We start from the raw sequence: 26337 nt of genomic DNA on the forward strand, positions 1-26337 counted from the left end.
ATAGAGAAAAATTAGGGCAAAATTTTTGTTTTTTGTATGGGAGCCCCTCTTAATTTTTTAAACATAAAATTACATAAAACTAAGTATTGTGTGAAAAATTCAAGTACCTGCCTGTTGCTATTATCGATATAGAGCAAAAAATGCCAAAAATCACGTTTGTTGTATGGGAGCCCCCCTTAAATATTAATTTTATTTTGTTTTTAGTATTTATTGTTTTAGCGGCAACGGATATACACGATCTGTGAAAACAATTAATTTCACTCATGAATAAGTGATAATTTATTAGCGCCCTCTTTACGTAAGCCTCCCCAATAAAAGAGAGATAAAGGGAAAAAGATAATTTTTTATGTGGGAACAATGGAACACTGATTTCTACGGCGCGAATATTTGGATTAGAAACATTATTTCCAATATGAGATAACTAGTACTAGTGTCTGTACTACTATGTGTAGCGCCTCCGTGGTCTAGTGGTTTAGAGCAGGGATGTTGCGAATATCCGCATCCGTAAATGCGGAGCATCCCCATATATTTGGATATCCGCATCTGCATCCGTATCCGCATTAAATCAATGCGGATTTTTATGCGGATGCGAATGTCATACAAGTTGCGACAAGAAAAAAAAGCGGTGTGGTCTATGAATGGCGCGTGCCGTTTGCGTGTGACAAATGACCAATGGGAGCGAAAAAGCCCGTTAGTTCCGTAGTACCGCCAGTTTTTGATAAGTTTTGTATCGTTAATGAATGTAATAATAATTATAACAATATGTTTTACAGTACTAACAACATCATCTCAGGTACATTCAAAGGAATTTGAACGAAAAATTCCTTTGTACTTCTCCAGAACTTATGAAGTATTCTTAGCCGTGATAATTTTCTTTTTAAATTTAGCATATTTCCTACTCCCGTGAATTTTTCCACATATTTTTCAGATTCAACCGTTTAGCTAATAGCTGGTAGAAGGACTGGATACTAACGATTTCTTCCACTTTAAAACTTTGCATATTTCACAAATGGATCCCTAAATTTGAAAATGATCTTTGAATACTATTTTTAAAAACCCTATCCAATGATATCACACACGGTGGAGTGGACGCGAAATAAAAATAATTATCACCGCTTGATGTGTAAGGGAGGTCCCATACATTTTTTAAAGGTTTATATACCATTTTGTCGACATAGTTTATATTATGTGTGTGCATTCATGCCGAATTTCGGATTTGTACGCTATTCTCTGAGCGAAACCGTGGAGAAACAGACAGACAGACGGACAGATAGACCGAAAATATAAGGGTTCCTTGTTGATTACAGAACCCTAAAAATGGTGACAGGATCTGACGCGTTTACTGTGGTATATCAATTGTCTCGTGTAAATTAATCACTACGTGTTTGTTTGTGCTTCATACTTAATAAAAAGCGACATAATTACTATTTCATAATTTAAGTATAATGCTTTATGCTCCTATTTATAACTTCGTGTACTTACTTACAAAAAAGTGGTAGATTGGAATGAATGTAATTTTCATTTACAAATTATTATTTCTTTAAAACAAAAGTATTTTATTCCTATCAAGGTAATTTTTCGTAAACAGCTTCATTTTGATAAACCAAAAAAGAGCAATTTCCTATGTATGCGAAAGTGGTATCTAACAGAGATAAATATGATTTAAAATTTCGATTTGATGGTCCTAAAATTGTTCTATTCAAAAATCAAAATGCGTTTCAAAATTAAGCTACTCACAAAAAATTTGCTTGACATTAATAAACAAAATTGTTCTAGGGAATCTGTAAGTACTATTATTTTCTAACACATTAATCACAATTAAAATAATACTTTTTCATTTTATAAACTATATTTATGTAGGATCCGAAAGATCCGCATCCGCATCCGCATCAGCGGATGTGAGCCCCTAAAAATCCGCATCCGCATTCGCATCCGCGGATGTGAAAAAATCTTGATCCGCAACATCCCTGGTTTAGAGCGTGGCTCTTGACTCGGAGGTCGTGGGTTCGATTCCCGCGTTGGAAACATAATATGTGTTATTTCCAAGTTTGATTAGGACGGTGCAGGCTGACCACCTGATTGTCTGACAAGTAAGATGATTCATGCGTCGGATGGGCATGTAAAAAGTCGGTCCTGCGCCTGATCTCTTGCTAATCGTGTCGGTCTTCCATCCCACTGGGTTATGAGAGTGAAAAGAATAGAAAGTGTTCTTGTGTACTGCACACACACATACTTGGGCAGTGGGCACTATAAAATTACTCCTGCGTAACAGGCCTGGTTTCAATTAAACTGGCCACCGTCACCGAAACCAGTGTGGGGAGTATTATTATTACTAGAATGTTCTGTTATGTTTTATTATACTAAAATTAGTCGTCCAGCTTGTTCAAAGGTAGTTGTTTTTAGGGTTCCGTACCCAAAAGGTAAAAACGGGACCCTATTACTAAGACTTCGATGTCTGTCCGTCTTTCCGTCTGTCCGTCTTTCCGTCTGCCCGTCTGTCCGTCTGTCCGTCTGTCCGTCTGTCCGTCTTTCCGTCTGTCCGTCTATCCGTCTTTCCGTCTGTCCGTCTGTCTGTGTGTCTCCAGGCTGTAACTCAAGAACCGCTTTAGCTAGACTTCTGAAATTTTCACAGATTATGTAATACTATATCTGTTGCCGCTATAACAACAATTAATACAAAAAAAAATTAAATCAAATATTTAAGGGGGGCTCCCATACAACAAACGTGATTTTTTTTTTGCTATTTTTTGCTCGATATCAATAACTGCAATACATAGGCACTTGAAATATTCACGAAATACTCAGTTCTATTTGTACTTTAATAATCAATAATAAAATTTTAATAAATTAAATAATTAAGGGAATATACATACAAAAAACACAATTTTTGCTCTGTCGTTGCTATTGTGGTACAGAACCTTTCGTGTGCGAGTCTAACTCACACTTGGCCGATTTTTTCTTTATAAAATGTGAGTACAGTGTATGGCAATTTTGGCAAATAACCAAAAGAATATGAATCTTTCATATCGGGGAGGAACGTTAGGGTAATCCGTCATTACAATAAAAGTTTATTGGTCGCTTCTTCGTTAACTTAAATGTAACTATTTTAACACCTAAATTATGGTATCCTTTTAAAGCAACATCACTTTTCATATTCTGTAAAAAATGCTTTACCGGAGGTGGTATACGAGTACATAATTTAACTTGTAAAAATTTTCATATTCTGTAAAAAATGCTTTAATGCAAAACACCGCATTTTGAAATTGTAGGACATCATAAGTAAGTAAACCATTTATTAAACTCTTGCTGGCTGCTATCACTCAAACAAAAGAAAGTACCGATAAACAAGTATAACTGACATTTGCTAGCACATTCTGGTTCGTTATTAGCAGGATAAACTAATTTCTGGTTTAATTTACGCCAACATTTTCGGCTCTTTGTCCATGCTGAAACTTAATTACAAACCGAAGCGATAACGTCACACGAAAGCAGAGATAAGAAGACCTTACAATTAGTATTGATTCACTTGCAAAGTGGGGTTACTAAGTTCAAGATACCTTCGAACTTCCAAAATCTAAAGAATTAAATTCAAGTGTTTATTCTATAGGGGAATGGGCATTGTCCAAAAAAAATCACATGTACTTTTTATATTTTTTTTTCGTTAAAATAGGGTATTTTAAGAATATAAATTAAATAATTTTGAAATACATTGGCTAGTTTTTTCTCAATAAATTTTTAAAGTTTCGCTCTGACGTCATCATCGGCGGCCAGTAATTGACCTCTGCAGTATGTTTTTTCCTTTCAATCTTATTTATAATGGCTGGTTCGTCAAATGCAAGTTCTCATTATGTGAAAGCTGATACCAAGAGAAGCTTACCAAAAGTTCGAAACGTAATGTTGATCGAATTTATTGCTAATTTAACGCCATTGAAGGTCAAACTAAGGTTAAACATATTTGTTCAAAAATATAAGTAAATAATGGGTATTTTTTTCGTTTATATACAGAAAAACGATCACTGACCTTATTCCTCGAAATGTTTTTGTAATGAGCAAAATTAAAAAAAAATGGACAATCCCCATTGCGGAAAAATGTCTAAGATTTTCGTCAATAGTTGGACATGTTAATGCTCTATCCAGCCCATCCTAAATGATAGACTGGATTTGATTCGCATTTAAAGAACAATAGGAGAGATACATTGATTTCCACTTTTTGGTATTCGGCAGTTTTTATTAAAGTCGTAACTCAAATAAATATTTTTTTCAATTCATGCTGTTAACTCCGAACTCATTCAGTATCAGCTGTGAAGAAAGCCGATTAAACAAAATTCGACCTTCGGCAAACTTCAATTGGATTTTCTTTACGAAATCTCGAGACAAAGTTTCGCCAACTTTGGAAATTTCACAACTTTTTTGCTACGTGATTTGTCGAGTCGCGACCGATTTGCCGATTAATTTTTAAACTGTATTTATAATAATATGAACTGAAGCATAAAATAACTTCAGACTTACGTTTAAAAGTGATTTATTATCTTATAGCGTACTTAAAGTCAAACATAGGTCTAGACCAGTTTCTGTCACAACTCGCAATACGATGAAGGTTTCGTCTTGTTGCGTCATTATAATGCGGGCTGCGGCCTATCCGTGTTGGCCCACGATGGACCAATACGAGCCATTTCGAGTAGAGACGTAGTAGCCTATATGGTTATCCAACATGGCACAAAATAATAATTGTTGTCATTAAAATGTGAAATTGTATTGGTATTATTAAATTGTCTATTATGTTAATTAACACAAACGCCGCTTTCAGGTAACAATATCAACCTGAACAATTAAGTATAACGTTTCGATTAATTAGCGTGTGTATAGTGTTGCAAAATAATTATATTTTGCAGGCGATTACAATACATGAGCTCGGCAGATCTACCGATAGGTGAATGGAGGGGGAGGGGGCGAGGTGAATGACTTGGCCCCAACCTAAATCGATGGCGAACTCTATCGCCCTTAAATTCACGGCAAAAAACAAACCCATACATCAAAGAGGAAATCACTCCACTCAATAATTGAAAATCTCTTTTACATCGTTCAATATCTTTTTTACTCGACCTCATTATTTAAATTAAATTATAGTATAGCTACTATGTCGACATATAATATTATGGTAACATGTAGAATAATATTATATAAGTTAGCACGTATCTGAAAATTGATATTGAATACTTTTAGTACTTAGAAAAAATAAAATCAAGTAAGTGCTTCTTAAATAAAGTAAATGGCGCTTACAATTTATCTTATGACTCCATCCATGTGTGAATATTGAAGTACTTCGAGAAATTTCCATGAGTGAAGGTTAGAGCAAAGTTATTACTAAATGTGAAACGATAAGAAAGTCATAACCTTTTTTAATGTAATATCCAATGATATAAAAGTCATGTTATGTACAATGAAAAATCAATTTCCCCGACTGTGTTTTAACCTATGGTTTTAACGAGGTTTTATTTTTTTACTAGAGATCGCCCAACGGTCGGAATTCGACCTCAGTTTCAACGACATTAGGACTACTACCTATATTTTGTAAAATAATATTGAATATCATATTTTTTTTCAACCCTTGTCTCTAGAACTCAGCTGATCTCAGACTGGCTGTGTAAGCATTGTCTAATAGTATCTAAGATTCAATAAAAAAACTATAATCCATTTTCAATATTTTGTCAGCTTGTTTTCAACAGACTTCAACCATATAATACTTATATTGATATATTCCCTACGTTCCAGATGACGTTGAAACGCTAACGCTCAAGACTGTAGTTTTTCCCGTTCCACTAGCATGTGAGCGTCAGTGATACAAACCCAAGTGGAACGGATTATGGATCGTTTTGAGCGTTTTGAGAAAAGTTTAAAAAAAGAACTATAATTTTTTTTTATACATAGGTACATTGAACCGAACTTGGATATTACGATCCTTTTCTTCAAGTCGTAAATAAAAGTAATTGTTTATAGTTACATTTATTTTACAAATAAAATACATAATATTATATTTGTTTCGGTTTTAGTATTACATTTTTTCATATTTTAATATAGTTAAACTTTTATTACTTAAGTATATGTATTTGAGTTTTCACATTGAATCATATTTTAATAACAAAACCACATACGTTGAATATTGACTATTGTCACATATTATAAACGTTAGGTAACAATACCGCGTAATGCTTAGTCAAGTACGAGGTCAACAGGTATAGGAGAGATGAAAATTAGTATTATATTTTATAAGAAATCATTTGACCTTTCATTTAAAACAATTTATTTTCCAATCAAAATATTTCATTAAATGTTATTTCATTTAATATACATATTTCAATTAAAATATTATTTGTAATGAAATAATATAAAGTTTTTTGTCTCTACTCTGTCGTGAAAACTTTCCGAACATGGCTTTCGCTATATAGTTACGTTAAAATTAAAAAAAAAACTAGAACGCCCACTTTGACCCATCTTCGTCAAGGGTCGTTTTGAGCGAAAATGATGACGTCATGAGTGACGTCATAGCCGCGATTTAGACGACCCCGGTCGCCAAAGGGAACGGCAGAAGGGGACGTTTTGAGCGTTTTGGTCAAAATTAACGTCATCTGGAACGCAGCCATTATAATAAGAGTTTCGTATGTATAGGCTTGTCACTCAAAAACATTGACATAAGCTCAAAAATCTGTCATCTTTCCTAGTGTGTGTGTTGTAGTGTGTGTATTGTTTTATTTGTTAAGAAATGTATGATAAAAGCATAATTTCAAAATAATATAGCTCGATGCACTCCTTCATCATATTATAAACTACAACTGTGCAAAATTTCATTCACCTACGTTTCCCCAGTTTTCGTCAAAAGGGATACAAAGTTTTTCTCTCGCGTATTAATGTTTAACTATGCCAATCATAATAATTATGTTATAAATAATAGCAATTCAATAAACATTATTTTATTCTGCAGATAAAATTTAAATGCTGAAAAACTGACAGAAAAGATCGACTTTTTTTACTCGGAAAAAATGTATGCTGTTTTGCATTAAACAAAATTACATTATTATAAACGCAAAATTGTGCGAATGTTTATAGTAGGTTTTGACTTCTTCAACATAATATGGTTGGAGAAATTTTTATTTAATTTCATATACAAGAAGCTGATATTAACACTATAGGTATAATATTATGTGTTCTTGTCTTTATCCTAAAAACATGTCTTTACAAAAGAGTATTTTCGTACACGTAGCCGCGGACACAATTTACTGTATATTTTATTAAAAAAATTAAGATCCGTCACTTCACAATATGCTCAAAGATATCGGAGGCGTAAAGTTAGAAACACGGGTTAGAAAGTTGTATTGTTGGCCTAAAGTGACACGTCAATCTGCTATGTCCAGCGCAAAGTCCAGCGTCATCAGTGTTACCAGTCTCCGAAGTACAAAGCTTTGTTAGTGAAATGTGTACTAAAACCTCTGACGGGCAGATTAATAAAATGCACTTTGATATTTCCTTTGTTTCCGATGTCCGCAGCCGGAGAGCGCGTCGACAGTGTTGAAATATCAAACAGAGATTTTATAAAGCTAACGTGACATTTTTCTGTAGTGTAAGTTTGTGTGACAGTATGTAATACGACACGATATTTAAACACGCCAAAATGATTTTTTGGTGAAATCTATTTCACATTTTAATGATAATTGTTGAGTTCATAAATTAAAAAGAACATAGCCGAATTAATATATAGTATAAACTTTCTCTGGAATTCCACGAATATTTCAAACACTAAATTAGCCAAATCAATAAAAAAACATTTTTATTTTATTTTTATTGAATATTTCAATAAAAATAAAATATACTATAATACAATGATATTCTATGTTACTAAGTATTTTGAAACTCATTGCTATAATATGTTAAAAGTAAAACTGTAATTTATGTTTAATGGATGTTCTTTACCGGGAAAAAATGTCCAATGTCCTTTTTCAATGTATCTGCATACCCGGCAAGATTGGTTCAGCGGTTCAGGCGTGAAGAGGTAAGTAATTACAGTTTATAGATAGAATAGTACCTCGCTGTTTATGAAAACTTCTGTCAAGGAGTAATCTATATGTAAACTACGCCTCTGTTGAGAAATGACTTATGGGATATTATCACCGATAAAGCAAAATAATACATAGTTATCACCCTAAGTCTAGGTTTCCACAATCCCGTTTGAAGCTATTTCTATTATTACACGATGGATGTGTTTGCTCAGGCAACATTTTGGACGGCGGCTGAGGACTTATCAAACACTCGCGAAGGGCTAACACAAACACGTCGTCCAAATATATTGTTCCGACGTTATCTAAAACCTCACGTATAAAATGTATGCCGAAAAGTGAAGCTCTGAGGGATGACTTCTGTTTGTTTTTGATAAAATATTAATTTTCGAAAATGCTTTCCATGAAAATTTTGATTTGAGAATATCTACAGCATAATAGTAGCTGTCAAAATATCCATATCCATACTAATCCATATCCATATTTAATATTATTATAAATGCGAAAGTGTGTCTGTCTATCTGTTACTTCTTCACGTCCCAACCGCTAAACCGATTTAGCTGAAATTTAGTATGAAGATACATTGTATCCTGGGAAAGGACATAGGATACTTTTTATCTCGTAAAGATGTACGGTTCCCGCGCGACAAACGAATTTTGGAGCAACGAAGTTGCGGGCGTCATCAAGTAACACAGTAGTAGACGTAGACAGAGAGACATACAGACAGAGAGACATACAGACAGAGAGACATACAGACAGACAGATAGACAGGCAGGCGGGCAGACAGACAGAGAGAGAATTTTATACACAAGATGTTAAGTTGGAAAACACAGTAAATAATATGAAGTAAGTCCATTAAAGAAAAAAAATTGATACAAAATCTGACCCCTTCTTTTGTCCCCTTAGAGAGGTGGGGGGAAAATGTATACACTAGATGTTAAGTTGAAAGAAGACAAATATATCTGCACTGTCAATGAAAACCGTCAAATCAATCTGTCAATGCAATCTGAACGAAAACCGCATTCAAATCGGATTAGTAGTTTTCGTTTTTGACACTCAGACAAAAAAACTAACCACATTTTTGGCTTCTATAGCGATGGAATGACACCCCCGCTTATTATTTTTGAATATCTTACAGAAATTTCATTTCTGCAGTTTCATTATATTTATGAATAGAGGTTGGTTACAAAACTGCTACGTACAAGTATATTTTGAAATAAATTATTGTTGATATCATATTTTATATACGAGTTCAGCTGTTTACAAATGGCTTGTAAAGTGCTAATGCATAAATTTTAGTGATAAAAAGGCTAAGGTCAATAAAAATGAAATGTGCTATTTAATCTTGAAAATAAAACTGTAAATGTTTAATGGACGTTCTTTACCGTGACAAAGTGTCCAATGTCCAAAGTATCTGCATACCCGGCAAGATTGGTTCAGCGGTTCAGGCGTGAAGAGGTAACTTTCGTCAGTACACTTTCGCATGTATAATATTAGTATGGACAGTAGCTTAGGACTAAAGTGTAAAGGCTTCAGAATCACAGTGAAGTGTGTACTTGGGCACGCACCTTTATCCATCAGCTCTACATTTATAACGACGCTCGATTTTAAGTCTTATGCCAGTGATGATGAAGTTGATTATCATATAAACAATCGGTTCAATTAGCCCGCGTGTTAATAAAAGTATCTCGTAGCCATAAAAGTAAAGCGGAATAGAGAAACAAAGGCCCTTATACTGACTGTATAAGGACGTAAAGTGAATGGATTTAAGAGCTCATAATAGGCCCCCTGAGCAAGAGAGATGTCACTATCAGTAACACTGCGTGGTACATGACAGCAGCACTCTTTTTTTGACGTCCAGTCGGCACGTGCCGCACGTTGACAATTATTTAATCTCATAGAATTCATGTTCAATCATGCTTGTGTACGAGTAAGTGTATACGTACATATATTTTTCACACAGATGAAAACCAATTTTGGTTACGTTTGACAGCTCGAGATTGTTGGTCTATTCCACTAGGTATATTAACTTTATGCTCGTAGCACACCGTAGCCGTAGCTTTCGTAGCACCGTAGCAGTTGTAAATTGTAGCACACCTTATTAGCATTCGTAGCGGTGAAGTGGCGCTCCCCCTACGGAGAATTATTAACTCATAATTTGAAAGCTACAAAATTATAATAATAATACAGCAATGATCTTCAGCATATGAACATTCCTTTCTCAGTTAATTTCCTATTTTTGTTTATTATACTCCTGATATCAGCTTCCAAAGTAATACCTTTTTTTTTTATTCAAGCATAGATATTATTTATCTATTTACAAATTACGTTTTTTTGAAACACACGCCCATAGATCGACAATTTCATTAACTACATATTTGCGGTTTGAATTTTTTTGGGTCAATTTTGAACTAAGATAAGTAAAAAAAAAATTGAATTTTGGTGCGATCTCAGCTACGCGGCAAATGTATGGTCAAGGTCGTTTGCTCAGGGGATGGCCTCAATATTGTACCTTGCAAATGTTTGCTACAAATTATTTTAAACTAGTTTGATAAATTGTTTTAAAAGGTAAAAGAAAAAGTCGAGTTTGTTTTGCGTCATTGTTCCTTAATTTTGGGATGGGTCAAATTTTTCTAAAAGTCGTCCTGCAGCGTGTTTCAATTTTTTAACCCAAACTTTAGCTGTTTTCCCTCTTTCTACTGCAAGACGAAAAAATATCTTATATATAAAATTCTCGTGTCACAATGTTAGGCCGCGTATTCCTCCAAAACGGCTTTACTGATTTTAACCAAATTTTATATGCATATTCAGTGGGTTTGAGAATCGGCTACTGAGTACTTTTTAAATTGATAAGTGCATTTGTAGAATAAATAATAGTAAATTATTACAACTCGGCGACCATTGTTTGTGCGGGATAGCGATGGACGTTGTCATGGTGACATACTTATTTAGTCACTTGAATAAAATTATACGGGCGAAATACTTTATATGGCAAAGAAACGTTTGCCAGGACAGCTAGTAGGCACGTATTTTCGTCTTGTAATTGCAAAGTGAAACCGAACCTGCAAGAGCAGGCGCTCCTGCAGGTTCGGTTTCATTTTCGCCGGCTCACCCAAATTTCGAATACAACCCGTTGTTTTTTATTTTGAACTAGGTGTATGGGCATAATTTTTATATCAAATTCCTAATCGTAAATAATAAGATAAAATGCTTGCAAAATATCCGTCACGGTGTTCACGTTACGTACGGAAAACTTTTAATTAATCGTCACGTGAAACGTGAATTATTTTTACATTTGTATCAGGGGCGGGATTAAAAGTTTAGAGGAGATTACGTCTGCGGTCTGTACAATAGTGGCTCAGTGCGGCATGATATAATCCCACCTAGTTTATATGTAAATCTACCCATGTATCATTCCAACTACTAATGTGTACGTTTGTTTGTCACGATGTCGTAAAATGCATCGTAAATGTTATGCATCGTAAAATGTTAATGTGTTGAAAAAGCTTCTAAGTATGAAAAAAGAAAAGAGAAGGAGACAAAAAGGGCATCATAAAATGTTAATGTCTTAAAAAAAGCTCCTGAGGTTGAGAAAACTATTTCATTAAAAAAAAGATTATTTAATCTTTTTTTTTAACTTAATATATCAATTTATTTATATATTAAGTAGGATAATTTTAACAAAAGGAAAAAAGGGGTCATGAATAACTTTTTCATACCAAGGATAAGGGGGTCGCGCCATAAAAAAGGTCGAAAAACACTGGTCTAAAAAAGAAGACGTCTATTTTCAGCTAAAATTTATCATTTCCCCCCATTTCAATTGCGAAAAGACTGAAATCCTCGTAACAAGATATAGCCGGGAGAAATATAATACCATAAAGTATTGCGTGGTCGTATTTTTTACAATAAAAAGCGGCAACGATCGCCCCTTCACATATTCATTCAAAATGGCCGCCATAAATCTGTAACGCTGGATCCTGGACTATAATGGATACTTGACGAACCGCGATAAAATATAAAAGTTATCGAAAATACATTCGATGCTTTCGAACAACGAATTCTATTGATTTTTAATCAGTATAACAGCACTCACATAATACTATATGTACCGTCAGATAAATTATTTCGGCGGCAGACGGCGGACCTACGTTATTTTGTTGGATTATTTCAATTAGTTTCGATCAGTTAGTTGGGTTTGATATAAACCGTCCAAATGACGAAGGGCCGCCATTTGCCTATGAGTCAATTTCACTGATAATATCTATAATAATTAACCATAATTATCTACGTCCAATTTGGTTGATTTGAGTGCACTTTGAGTGCACGTTTGATTATAGGCTTAGCCTGCTTATTACATATACAATGTAAGGATTCAGTCACGAATAAATCAATTAATTTAGTCTAGAACCAACACGCGACATCGACCGACCAATTTTCTTTTAGTAGATTTTAGTACTACATTGCTGTTTGATCGAAAAAAACGAGCAAATGCGACTTGGACTCGCGCACGAAGGGTTCCACTTCCATACCATTACAGAGCAATAATGGGCATAAATTGTGTTTTTTGTATGGGAACCCCCCTTAATTGTATAGTTTATTTTAATTTCATTACGAATAATTATTAAAGTATAAATAGAGGTACAAATAAATATTTTGTGAACATTTCAAGTGCCTACCTGATGCCATTGTCAATTCATTTTGTTTTTAGTATTTGGTATAGCGGCAACAGAAATATACAATCTGTGAAAATTTCAGAAATCTGGCTATAGCGGTTTCTGAGATACAGCTTGGAGACAGACAGACAGACAGACAGACAGACGGACTGACATCGAAGTCTTAGTACCTAATTAGGGTCCCGTTTCTACCCTTTGGGTACGGAACCCTAAAAAAACACCAAATAACTGTTATTTTTGTAACAGTTATTTGGTGTTTAGAAAAATCTCTAAAAACTATGAGTATACCATAAATAAGATTTATATTTATTCCAAGTAATCTTCTTTGAAATATATTTTTTACTTAAAAAGTCGTTTAGTTTTATTTCTTTTTTAATTGCATCATCACAAGTGACGTCCTCCCCAGCAGTTAAGCGCAAATGGTTGGAAATGTAACGCTGGAAAAATTAATTGACAGTCATTTTCAGCCTGAAGCATAAAAATGGAAAAGACTCCAAATAGGATTTTGTGATTTTGCAACTTTAAAATAGAAATTCTATCAAATAAAAAACTCTTTTAATTCCGAACCTGCAAATTATTAAAACGTTAATTAAAGAAACACAATAATTTGTATTCGTGTAGATTGTAGTCTCAGTGAAAATAAAAACACAAACCATAAGATTAAATCAACGAGTGTCCGACGTAAGATTTAGTGGAAGTAATTAAATGAAAAAGCTGAGCAAAGTTTTTAATTTGTTTTTTCTTTTTGCGCGGCTAGGAAAGTTGAGAAATTAATAACATAAAATGCTTCGAGGGAGGATAATATTCATAATGAATTCTTTACATTTTTACCCGTAATTATTTTCAGTAAAATTTACATGGACCGCTTGTACTCGTAATAATTATGTCGAATGTACATGTTTTTCGGTTGCCTAAAATAATTTAATGTCATTACTATATTGCTTTTTGAATTATCGAATATTTTTTGTAATTTTTACCAAGTACCATCGAGGAAACTGATTCCTAGGCAGTTGACGGACCTACGTCATGTGGTCGGCTTATGTCAATTCAATGTTAATTGTGATCGATCGGATGGGTTTGACACAACGCGACCAAATTACTTAGGTCCGCCATCTACCTAGGAATCAACTTCTCTGATAGTACATAAACAACTTTTGATTTACCTAATACAACTTTATACTCATTATCTTGTTACAGCTAAAATTATTACTGAAGATATTAGATGTGATACGAGTATTACGTAATACAAAGGTGCCTCTTTACTTCTACTACTTACACGAAAAGCGGTAAGCTTTCTTCTGTACATGCACCCATGCTCCAACTGTCTAACGTCTAGAAGGTTCTACTGTAAGGTACCATGGTGTATGCTGTATGGCTTACCCAGGCTCGCGTCGTACGTGTTCATGTACTCTGACGTCATAAACTGGGAGACGAGAGCCGTCTTCCCCACTCCGGCGTCTCCGAGAAGCACCACTCGGTATTTCGGTATCTGCAGGAGGTAGAATATTGTAAGAAGGGAATTTGTAGACTGATTATTATATCTTAACTGTGTAAGCCAACTACTTATAAATATCAGGAAGCAAAACGCTATGTGACTGACTATAGAGAATCTAAATCAGATAATATATTACACAATAGAAGAAGAATGATACTTAAAAATATTTGTCAAAAACACCTATATTTAGACAAACGATTTAGCGATTACTTAACTTTAATTTAATGAGCACTTATGCGATAAACATTGAGCATTGAGCAATCCCCGTACGGTAAAGTCTGCGTGTCGAACGGGAATCGTGAATTGCCCTGCTGGTCTATGGTATAAATGTAAAGGCATGTCCATACCGGATCCAACTCGTCCTCATCGGGCGTCTCGAGGCTGGCGGAGTCGACGGGCCGGTAGCCGGAGCAGCAGGACCCGTCGAACGGCGATCGATCGGACGCTCTAAAATATATCACACCGTTATTAACCCTTGAAACCTTTAAATTTTTAATGGTAAAAGAAAACGTGAAGTTTAAACGTTGGTTTGGTTCCATGGAACCCTTTTACTAAGACTTCGATCTCTGTCCGTCTGTCTGTCATTCCCTATAGCTAGACTTCTGAAATTTTCACAGATTATAATATGCTATAGCAACAAATACTAAAAATAAAATAAATTACATATTTAAGAGAGGGTCCCGAACAAAAACATAATTTTTGTCTATTTTTGCTATATAATGGTACGGAACCCTTCGTGCGCGAGTCCAACTCGCATCTGTTCACTTTTTAACGATATTATATAGGGGGTTCCTTGCCAGGAGATTGGTCAGTTCAAGAAAGTCAGACGAAGCACAACTTGGCCATGTCAATGCTAAATAGAAACGTATTTCGATTTCGCTGTAAAAGAATTTTGTTTTTGTACCATCTAGACACGCGGTAGCTTGTCAGGCCAAGTTCCAGCTTAACAGAACTGGCGAGCAGCGCCGTGTGTAATTAAGACGTCGCGTCTCGTCTCGCCTGATTTCAGAGTGAACGTGAAAACTCCTAGCTTAGGTTTTCATGATATTTGGCGGAATATATCAAAACATAAATATACTATATACACAAAATTACTACATAACATAGCATACAATAATAAGTTTCTTAATTTACTATATCTAGTATGTTAACCTGATACTAAATTAGTTAGCTATATGCAAAGTGTTCTACATCAGTTCCATATGTTATATATTTAGCGTTCTCCCACGTTTATAAATATTGCAGGGCAATTTGATGCGAGTGGGTAAGCCCGCTCCTAAGTAGGGGCTGGCTTAGACGAGATATCAAGGGACATTTATAATAACCTTGACAGAATAATCAACGCCGGCTGGTTCTAATGCTAATTGTTTTCATTTATTTACAGTAATTTTGGGTTCATCCATTAGCCTGAAACTTCGGAATACGCTGAAATGCTAAGTTTTTCCAAGTAGTAAATTCAATTCATTTGATGTGTGATGTTAAAAACGCTATTTACTACGAATCATAACTCAGCACTACTACTACCCTTAATCGGGCACACTATTTTCCCACCCTCTCACTCTAGCTAAAATTTCGAATATTTTTGAAATTTGTGTGAATTCTATTTGTGTAAAGAAAAACATAAAAGTTTGCCTTTTATGTTTTTCTTTACACAAATAGAATCTAAGATAATTACAACCAATGATGAAAAACTCAAAGATTACAACATTATCTTTCTAGGAACCCAGCCCTTTAAGTGTCAAGTGTCAATGACAGAATCAAATAAATGACAGTTTTGAAAAAATTGCGCGATTTTCATATAGTGGAGACATAAATCTGCAAAGTTTCTTCAAAAAAAAAATCTAGTACTTGTATAGATATTTGATTTGATAATATGTACTAATTTATTATATTATTCTGTGTAGCTTTGTTATGATTTTCAGTGCAAAAACGTTGTGTTTATGTGGTTTTGATTCATTTGAAATACATACTTGCAAGTGGGGAAATAGTTCGCATTGTCCATTAGCAACTCCATTTTGCGTCACTAATATACATACATATTAGTGACGCAAAATGGCTATATATACATAAAAATGTGTCTGTGTAAACTGTGTAAATGTCTGATTAATATTCTTTTTAATAAATAACTTTAAAAGATTGGGTATTTTATTGTTTATACTTTATTAGATGCTTTATTCGCATACTGATCCATAAGCTCGTTTTAATTTAAATCATTTTGTTCACATTTATTAAGGAAAATAAATTCAAAAGTACAGTCAGAACAACTAACTAATCTATTTATTTAATGGGGCAAAAGAAAATAACTTCTCACCTTCGTCATGAACAAGCAAAGGGTTATAATTTCCCGCCCATAAAAACAATATTATTTTCAGTTTCAGTAATATATAATTGATTTTATGTTCTCAGATATCCTAATTGACCTAAGAACATCTACTTAAGCCATGCAAAACTGTTTTTTTCCGTTATGCCCGAATAAGGGTTAATGTAGTCTGAATAAATTATTACTAAGCGCAAAGATAAACACGCTATTTACAATATGAACCTAAATTTCTTTATCAATTCTGATAGAAGAAGGTCGTAAAAAGTACATAAAGCATAATCATCAATCTGGTATTTCTTGTTATGCGTGAAAAGAAAGCAAATAGGGTGGGCCGGCACGCGATTCAGTGATCAGTCGGACACCCGCGCCAGTAGATTATAATCACAGAATTAACAGATCCAGAAGACAAGAAAGAAAGGCACTGTCTATTATTCTATGGGCTATGTGTAACCTTACATAGTAACTGGCATTATCTTAATAAGTGTAATATAAAAACGCTGCTCCAGCAAAACATCTCATTAACATTATTAATTACTAGATGACCCGGTGAACATTGTATCAACAGTGCCGTAAATAGCCTTTTTTGCGCCCTGTGCGAGCTTCTATATAACTGCACCTTTGTTTTTTAACCGACTTCCAAAAAGGAGGAGGTTATAATATAATATTCGGCTGTGGATATTTTTTTACTACATTGGGAAACATCTCTGGGGCGCAGCGGGAACTTATCGGGAGCAATTCGAAAAATAAGGATCTGTCTGGTCTCCAACCATTCTTGCGCCCTCTCAGACTCTACGCCCTGTGCCTGGGCACCGGTGGCACCGCCCTATTTACGGCATAATGTATCAATACTATGATATTATAATATATTCTAATATAAGCCTTCCCTGGACTTCCATGAATATTTCAAGACCAAAATTAGTCAAACCAGTTCAGCCATTCTCGAATTTCAGCGAGACTAACAAAATTTTAAATTAATTTTTATTTACAAAGATTAATTTTTTTAACTTCTATCTATTTTGTACTATTAGATTTTAATCTCTACAGATATAACTTAATACACGAATAAGTAATAACAGGCGAAACTTTGGAGAGTTTGAAACTGTACTTTTGTTTGTCTTTGATTTGGGTCTTAAAGTTCTAACTAGATAAGAGTTTGCCCATGTAAGTCAAACTTATGATGGTTTAGCCTTTATTTTGTATATTTCTATTTTGATACGATCTAGATCTAATTATGTTATTAACTAAATAAATAATGTATATTTGTAAAAGGTAATAAGTTCTAAGTTAAAAATAAAGAGATATAAAGAAAAATCTTTTTAGAGTAATTCTTTAATCAATAAGAACAGACAACGTTAAATCCAGTTAACCTAAACAACACAAGTCACGCGCCAGCATCGTGTCCGCGGGCTACAATTAACATTTCATTACAACTGATAGACAAAACATATTTTGTAATCTTCTTCTTCTTATATATAAAATTCTCGTGTCACAATGTTAGGCCGCGTACTCCTCCGAAACGGCTTTACTGATTTAAACCAAATTTTATAATAAGCACATTCAGTGGGTCTGAGAATCGGCTACTGGGTACTTATTATAGGTATTGATAAGTGCATTTGTTGAATAAATAATAGTAAATTATTACAACTCGAGACTGACGGCGACCATTGTTTGTGCGACGGGATAGCGATGGACGTTGCCATGGTGACATACTTATTTAGTCACTTCAATAAAATAATACGGGCGAAATACTTTATATGGCAAAGAAACGTTTGCCGGGACAGCTAGTATTATATGTATACGTATCACCATGTATCACTAATTTTATTTACACGCGAAGTTTTGCGTTTTGCTCTATGTAGCATTTTTCCTTTAGTACTGTTTCAATTACATGTCAGTAATTGTTAGTTGTGATGATTTACCTGAAATGATTTGGGTAACACCCGGATGTGTGTGCCATAAGATTTTTGTATCTATCCGGATAAATCCTACAAAAATCATAAGGCTATTAATTTTAGTGACATTATGATGTCAAAACAACTGTAACCCTCGATGACACGAGCGCGGCGTAATAATTCTGAATATAATTATTATTATTCCGCTACACCCGCCTTGGATAACATTAAAGGCAAGTCCACACCAGTGCGACACGATCACACGACACGACGAAAAACTTTCATAGAACTGACGTTTTACAAACGTGTGTCGTGTGTCAGACGTTTTACAAACGTTAGTTCTATGGAAGTGAAGTGTCGCGTCGTGCTGTGACCATACTAGTGCGGTTTCACCGAAAGAAAACCGTAGATTCCAAACGATTTCGGCGACACTTCTGCTACGGGCCCAAATATCCTTGTAGGATTATTACTTCAAAATCCATTAACAATTAACATGCATGTCACTCCATAGATTTGATTTATATCCCACGTCATAGAAAACAAGTACGAGAAACAGAAAGAACGTGCCTACTACGTCACTATTCTAACCGATTTTAACTCTTTTTAAGGCGTCCTTTAAGCTAAGTACTCACATACGGTTTTACTCGATAGTTTTACTCCAAATCGAGCAATAACCACCGTGTGTACCGCAAAACTGACAGCTCGAAGGCTCGCTTCGAGCCGGCTCGATGGAATTAAAATATATGTCAAATATGTCATTTCCTTCGATTCGGAGTAAAACTATCGAGCAAAACCGTATGTGAGTACTTAGCATTAAAGTAACTTCACCCTCCCCAAAAAAGACACATAGTAGGAGTATCTCAGTTTAACTCACGACAACTAATTAACATTCACAAAACAACGTGACTCAAAGTTCATCTCCAATCGAGGGTGATAATACTTCATTTACATTTTTATTTCTGCTGCTGAAGGCCAAACGGCGTATCGAGGTACTATCAAGGAAGTTGATTCATAGACAGATGGGAGTCGTACGTAATTTGGCCACTTATGGCCATTTATGTCAAACCCAACCGACAGATCGCAATTAATATTGAATTGACATGATCCGACCAAATGACGTGGGCCTGTCAACTGCCTATGAATCAATTTCTTCGATGGTACAAAATTTCGTGATAGATGTCAAAATTTGTACGAAATTCTGAGCTTCGTTGTTTTCATTGTCTGTCGCTTTTGGGCTTAGGGGTAAATTGAAACTTTTAATTAGGAACATTGCACGAATTAATATTTTTGACAGGTCCACAAATAACTAGATTATTTAACCTTGAGACTGAAAAGTATCGTTGGAAATAAATCTCTGTAGGCATCTAAGCCTTTTTGATTACCAAATTTTATTTATAAGCTCCTCGTTTATTGATTACTAAAATAGCAGACAGACTTTAGAATGAAATGAGTTGTTTCAATTTCATATTTTACTTCAATTTTTAAAAAGTTAGGTTTTAGGCTTTGTTTAGATATAATAAATCTGGGAGCACGGCAGTGCTCCAGCCAAGCTTTTTAGCAAAGGCACGGCCGTAGCATACTTTTCTCGAAGCGGTTCGCGGCTTTTTCACACCCCCTTTATCCTCGATGTTAACAAAGCTAGGGATTTAGAATTTCGGTGACTAGGATCAAGTATTAAAACTAGCTTAACCTCCAAATTACATAACATTTCAATAAATAGTTTCATAGTTACGGATGATCAAAGTTACTACATTTTGTCACTCACTGACTGACAGATCATCAAAATTCTAAGGTACTTCTAGCAGACTTAGAACCTTGAAATTTGGCAACAAGGTAGGTCGTTATCCACAATGAAAGGAAAAATTATGAAACTGGCCAAGTGCGAGTCGGACTGGCGTACATAGGGTTCCGTACCGTAAATTTGTATGGGAGCCCCACTTAAATCACAAGTTTATGGACTTTTTATTACTTATTATTAAAGTTGAAATACAATTATGTTGGTATTTTCTGAAATTTTCAAAAACCTTACTTTTACCATTATGGATATAGAGCAATAAAAGGGCAAAAAACGTGTTTGTTGTATGAGACCCTCGATTAATCATTTATTTTATTTTAGTTGGACTATTAGCTTTTATAGCGACAACAAAAGTACATAATTTGTAAAAAATTAAAATATCTAGCTATTGCGGTTCTCGAGATCTAGCCTCGTGACACACGGACGGACGACAGACAGACAGCGAAGTCTAGACTCATTAGGAATAGGCTCCCGTTTTCATCCTTTGGGCAAGGAAACCTAAAAATTGAAAAGTATAATGTAACTTTATTAAATAAAAGATAAGATTTTTATGTTTGTGGCTTTGCAAAAACATAAAAAATGAGTTTCGACTTCATAATAATTATTTTATGTACAAAAGGAAAAATAGTGTTAGCAAAGTAACAATGAAACTATGATAATTAAATTCGATTAAAATATAAATAAAATCAGAACTGCGAATTACGATGTACACTCCATACTCGCTCGATAGATGGTGTAGGACTCCCTTTATTCATCACTTGTTTGCGGAGTATAATTATTATGATTTTAAAAAATCCGGGATAGGTCGTAATACTCAATCGAAAGTAACATCGGTGCACGAATAACCTCCTGAAAGTTCAAAAGTTGTTGGGCTATCGTCATAGAATTTGTACTTTGTAGAAGTACCTACCTGTTATTATCAATTAATTTTACGACCTAGAATATATACCTAGAAATAGAGAATGGGTGCTAAGCTAAGTACAAAAGTTTTACGTGACCTGAAGAGAAAAGAAACCATAAAAAAAGAAATGAAATCCCACCAAAACATTAAATGTAAAAAGGAGCCAAGCAAAATATTGCATAGCAATGCAATATATCTATCGTAAAAAGTTTTCAGATCACATTCAAACCAAGCCTTCAACTTATTTTGTAATTTAAATCAACATTCAGTGAATTTATCAATCATTTTCTTTATTTTATAATTATTATAGTGGCTTGGCAATGAGCACTAGAGAAATAATCAGCGACTGATTGGATTTATTGGGTACCATCGTCCACATGCATCGTTACATTACTAAAAATACTTTACGCTTGCCGTTTGTGTAAGTATGAACTACCTCAAATATGAAGTTTCATATTTGTTTTTCTTGTGCTCATTGCCGAGCCACTATAATAATTATAAAATAAAGAAAATTATTGATAAATTCACTGAATGTTGATTTAAATTACAAAATAAGTTGAAGGCTTGGCTTGAATGTGATCTGAAAACTTTTTACGATAGATATATTGCATTGCTATGCAATATTTTGCTTGGCTCCTTGTTACATTTAATGTTTTGGTGGGATTATGCTTATCTTCACGCCTGACAGAATCTTTAGGATAGTTTTATGCCGGCAAAATGCATATTTCCCACTTTGCGGAAATGTTAGAAAAACAAAACGTCCGACATCTTGTCTTATATTAGAAATAAAGTATAATTAAACACGACAAGCGACAGTCTAACATATTATAAAACAACAAATATTCTTTTGGAATCTCGGAGTGGAATTCAATTGTCTTGGATTGATTTTAAAGCCAAATTCATGTTCGTTATTTCGCGAAAGTTCCATCTAACTGTCTTTTTCCATCGCCGCTATATTCGAAGCGTAACTGATTGTCGGGGGAAGATCGATCTTGTAACGATAAAAATTTACGAGACGTTCTCTTTTGATGCGCTTTATTTGCTTTTTCTTCGGGTAATTATTATTGGAGACAAGACGAATGGATTTTATAATGGATTTTATAATCTTTTATCTTCCACCATCCATACTAATCCATACTAATATTATAAATGTGATAGTGTGTCTGTCTGTTACCTCTTCACGCTCAAACCGCTGAACCGATTTGGCTGAAATTTGGTATGGAGAGATTTTGAGTCCCGGAAAAGGACACAGAATACTTTTTATTTCGAAAAAATGTACGGTTTCCGCGCGATAAACGAATTTTGGCGCATCGGAGTTACGGGCGTCATCTAGTGTCACATATTTTTATGAACCATTACCATCAGACCCCCGATGTTGCAAATTAGCTTTAATGCTAAGTACTCACATGCGGTTTTGCTCGATAGTTTTACTCCAAATCGAGTAATAATTAATGTGTGGACCGCAAAACTCACAGCTCCATCGGGCCGCTCGAAGGCTGGCATCGAGCCGGCTTGATGGAATTAAATATATCGATTTAGAGTAAAACTATCGAGCCATGCTGAATGTGTGGACGAAAGCCCGAGCCGCGGATTTTGCGACGTTATTGCTCGATCGAGCAAAGTCGTATGTGAGTTCTTAGCATTTAAGATAATCATTTCTTATGTATCAATTTACTAGAAGAATGGGCATCTTGCCATATTATATCATACATGTTTAAGCGAGTAATCACGAGTAATCAATAATCATGTCTCAGACATTAGTAAAGTTGATGAGTCACAAATGTTTTTGTTTGGTGAGCCTTTATACCAAACTAAGAGACATGTTACCGAGCCAGTCAGTCTATTTACATTATTTTTCATTACAAAAAAAAAACTGACCACACGTCTAGTGTACAGATTACTTTTAGTTTGTTAATATGAAGCCGGCTTTCAAATGGACTTTGCACAAATAATTCACTGAACACTTAGTTAATAAGTATTATAAGTACTGTAAGTTGTAACGTCATGAAAAATCCGCTGCTGTAGTACTTAATATAGATCGAAAAGAAATCTCTCACTTAAGGTACAGTTACACATGCTCAAAATTAGCATGTTTATTAGCATACTTAAAATAAGCATGCTGGTTGAACTTGATACATTTGCTTCTATTAAGTATGCTTATTCTATGAGAAAAACTGATCGATATTACCACAAACCTGTCAACACGTGCTTAAACCTTGCCCCCGCCACCCGCGCCGCAGGTATCATGCTCGAAAATCGCACGCCCGTAAATTTTTGAGCATACTCGAAATAAGCATGCTTATTTTGAGCAATGCGTGGATACACATGCTCGTAATCAGCATTTGCTCGGTTTAAGCATGATGAATGCTTGAAATAAGCATGTGTAACTGTATCTTTCGATTTGAAGTTACTACCAATCCATTAAGGTGATCGCACATTTATCAACATACACGCGCCGTACGCGCCGTAATTTAGAATTCGTTGTCTGAAATGATGAAACCTCTCACATCGTCCGCACCGTACGCTCAGTTTTTCGTGTACGCACCGCGCGTTCAACGCGTACGGTGCTGACAAACGCGTGATCAGCTTTATGCGAACAGACCTGCTGTTGGTGGAGTTGACGGAGGTGTTGGAGCGGCTGCGGCGGTTGCAGATGGAGTCACCGCAGTTGACCACGCCCTTGGTGGTGATGGAGAAGGTGCGCAGGCGGTACAGGTCGTCCGACAGCCGCGGGTTGTACGGCTTCTCCGGCAGCGAGCACACGCGCGGTCGCGAATGCTCCACCACTGAGAAAAATGGTACATGTTTCGCGTACAAATTATTATACAAGGGATGATAAAACTAAGTGTTAATATTTTAAGGTTTTGTATGTGTCCGTCAAAGTAGCAGCGCTGAAAGTTTTTTTTTTACTTTTAAGTACTTATGGGGAAACTTGTGAAGATGGGCGCTTGAAATTTGGTCTGTCAGCGCTGTTATTTTCACAGTGAACTCTCTACAAGCACTCATGTCTCATACACACCCTCAAGTATTATATTACTTAGTATTGTTACATTTGTATAATGGATAACAATTTGGATTTTTAATTGATCAGAAGCTCTATCAAGAGCCACTGAAAATGAATTATATAATTTGATTATGTTATTATGCGTGATTGTGGTGACTGGACAGAATTGCACCAAAGGGTTACCACCGCACTCAGAGAAAAGTTAACGTCTCGAAATGGCAGAACAATAATTATTATTCCACCGTTTCTTGCTGTTGTCCGTTTTTAATTTTTATGTAAAAGTTCAAGAGAATACTAATAAAGGCCATGTGATGATGATGATTATTATCGATAAAATTGATGTATTGTATATTATTATGCTTTTATTTGTTAAAAAATCCTTCACATAAAGTTAAAATGACTATAATGTGATTCCATGATTCCTCAATCCTCATAGACCGCTGCATCAACAGATCACTATTTTTGTGAACGTAGTACAAAATTCCAACTATATCCTATAAGCTTTATCCACACTGTGCCTTTTTCTGTTCGTCAAGGGCATGCGTTACAGCGCAGTCAACAGCGAACGTGATGCATGCCCGCGACGCATGCCCTTCAAAAATGACAATTAGCTATGTCCACACTGTGCACTCTCAGCTTCAATTTTCGTCATCAACTTTCATATTGGCGCATTCAATAATTGAATGCGTCAAGGAACAACGAAAGAAAGAAAGAAAGCTATACAACAACAAAAGAAATAAACAATCGGTTCTCAAACAGCGGAGTTATTCGCGAACAAACATTACATAAATAAGATTATATAAATAAGAACATAATATACTGTCGTATTGAGAAACCTCCTCCTTTTTGGAAGTCAGTTAAAAACAAAATATTTAAGTATCTGTATATACGAATTAAAGTACTTCACATGTAGCATACTCGTATTTTTGATTAATCTTTCAGGGAGAGTAAATGTTTTTTCAGCGGATATTTAATTTAACGCTTTTCAATCACATTTATCTGATAAATAGACATCCCATTTTATTTTAACAAGCCCTGGGCGTATATTTTTTAGTCGCATCTCGAATATTTTAGATTTTAGATAAGTAATTAATGACTATGCTTGAAATTGAACAAAATATAAGATTCTGACGAGTCACAACTAGCAGCATAGCTAAGTTAATCATATTTACCGAACATAAATAAAATTACCGGGTAGCTCCAGGAAGTTGGAAGTCCGCCGCTGTCGACCTCGCATCGTATTTTGGAAGTTCAGCGGTCCGATGTCCTCGACGGAGTCGCAGTTGGACATGGTGGACTCCCGCGAGCCCCGCCGGCTGGCCAGGTACGCCAGCCCGCCCTTCATGGAGCCGCGCCGCATCGGGGAGCACGGCCTGCTGATGCTGGTCGTCCGGGTCTGCGGGGTGTCGTCAGTCAGGTCCGTCAGATCCGACGTCGACTTCCTGCAAATTCGGGATGAGGTCTCCGTCGCCTCGTCGTCGGCGTCGTGGACGACCGCGGACGGCGTGGCGGGCATCGCGTCGGTGGAGTCATCGGTATGGCTCGATATGATGCTGGGCGACGTCGCGAGCCGCGGCGAGCTCACTGTGGAGGTAGAACCGTATAACTTTCTCGTCCTGTTCGGGGACACGTAGCCGGGGTTCGTGTGGATGTGGACCGGGGGAGGTTTCGGCGACCGGGACTTCTCCCGCCGGCTGTGCTTGAGGGAGGTGGAGTAGTGCAGGCCGTGGTGAGGTTTGTCGAAGTGGCTGGGGCTCGTGCGCTCGGGCAGCTCCTGCACCTGCTGGAAGTTGAAGTGGCGCGGGCTGACGGGGCTGCGGTGGCCGTGCGCGAGCGGGCTCTTGGGCGGGGCGTGCTTGTCGTAGCTGCAGCCGGACTGCGGCGTGTAGTACCCGGACGAGGAGGTACTGGAGGTTATCGACGGGCTCTTCTGGGGGAACACAAAGTGACGAGGGCTTTTCGGCGTGAGAGGTTTGGGGGAGATGGGGGGGTATCCACTCGGGCTGTTCACTTCCATTTTCGCCTTTATCGCCGGGGCCGAAGATTCATTTCTCAGTACCTGAAAATAAAATGGTAAAGATGAGTCGAGAGTACTCGTACATTGAATAGGATCAAATTCGCGAGCATTGTTGAATTGATTCGTTGAAATTTCTTCACGTTTCGTTTGTAAGTTTAACAATACCATAATAATTGTTTTTAGAACTACCAA

At 35.8% G+C, this 26337-nt stretch overlaps 1 protein-coding gene and 1 long non-coding RNA gene across 3 annotated transcripts in view; one reads left to right on the top strand and one right to left on the bottom strand.

Annotated features, from left to right (window-relative positions):
- Positions 1 to 26337, bottom strand: part of LOC121729484 — a 92445-nt gene that overhangs the window by 17331 nt on the left and 48777 nt on the right. For both annotated transcript variants that reach the window (XM_042118016.1, XM_042118009.1), the window contains exons 2-5: positions 25320 to 26187; positions 23727 to 23910; positions 14564 to 14663; positions 14102 to 14210 (exon numbers count right to left, since the gene is read on the bottom strand). In XM_042118016.1, coding sequence (XP_041973950.1) covers positions 14102 to 14210; positions 14564 to 14663; positions 23727 to 23910; positions 25320 to 26145 — 1219 coding nt within the window. In that variant the 5' untranslated portion in view covers positions 26146 to 26187. The remainder of the gene's footprint in view (positions 1 to 14101; positions 14211 to 14563; positions 14664 to 23726; positions 23911 to 25319; positions 26188 to 26337) is intronic.
- On the top strand, positions 592 to 18800 carry LOC121729500. Its single transcript, XR_006035977.1, has 3 exons — positions 592 to 603; positions 950 to 952; positions 18750 to 18800. It is a non-coding gene; the product is annotated as an uncharacterized LOC121729500 (long non-coding RNA).

The sequence above is a fragment of the Aricia agestis genome, chromosome 1 (assembly GCF_905147365.1).
Source record: "Aricia agestis chromosome 1, ilAriAges1.1, whole genome shotgun sequence".
In the NCBI taxonomy this organism is placed as follows: domain Eukaryota; kingdom Metazoa; phylum Arthropoda; class Insecta; order Lepidoptera; family Lycaenidae; genus Aricia; species Aricia agestis.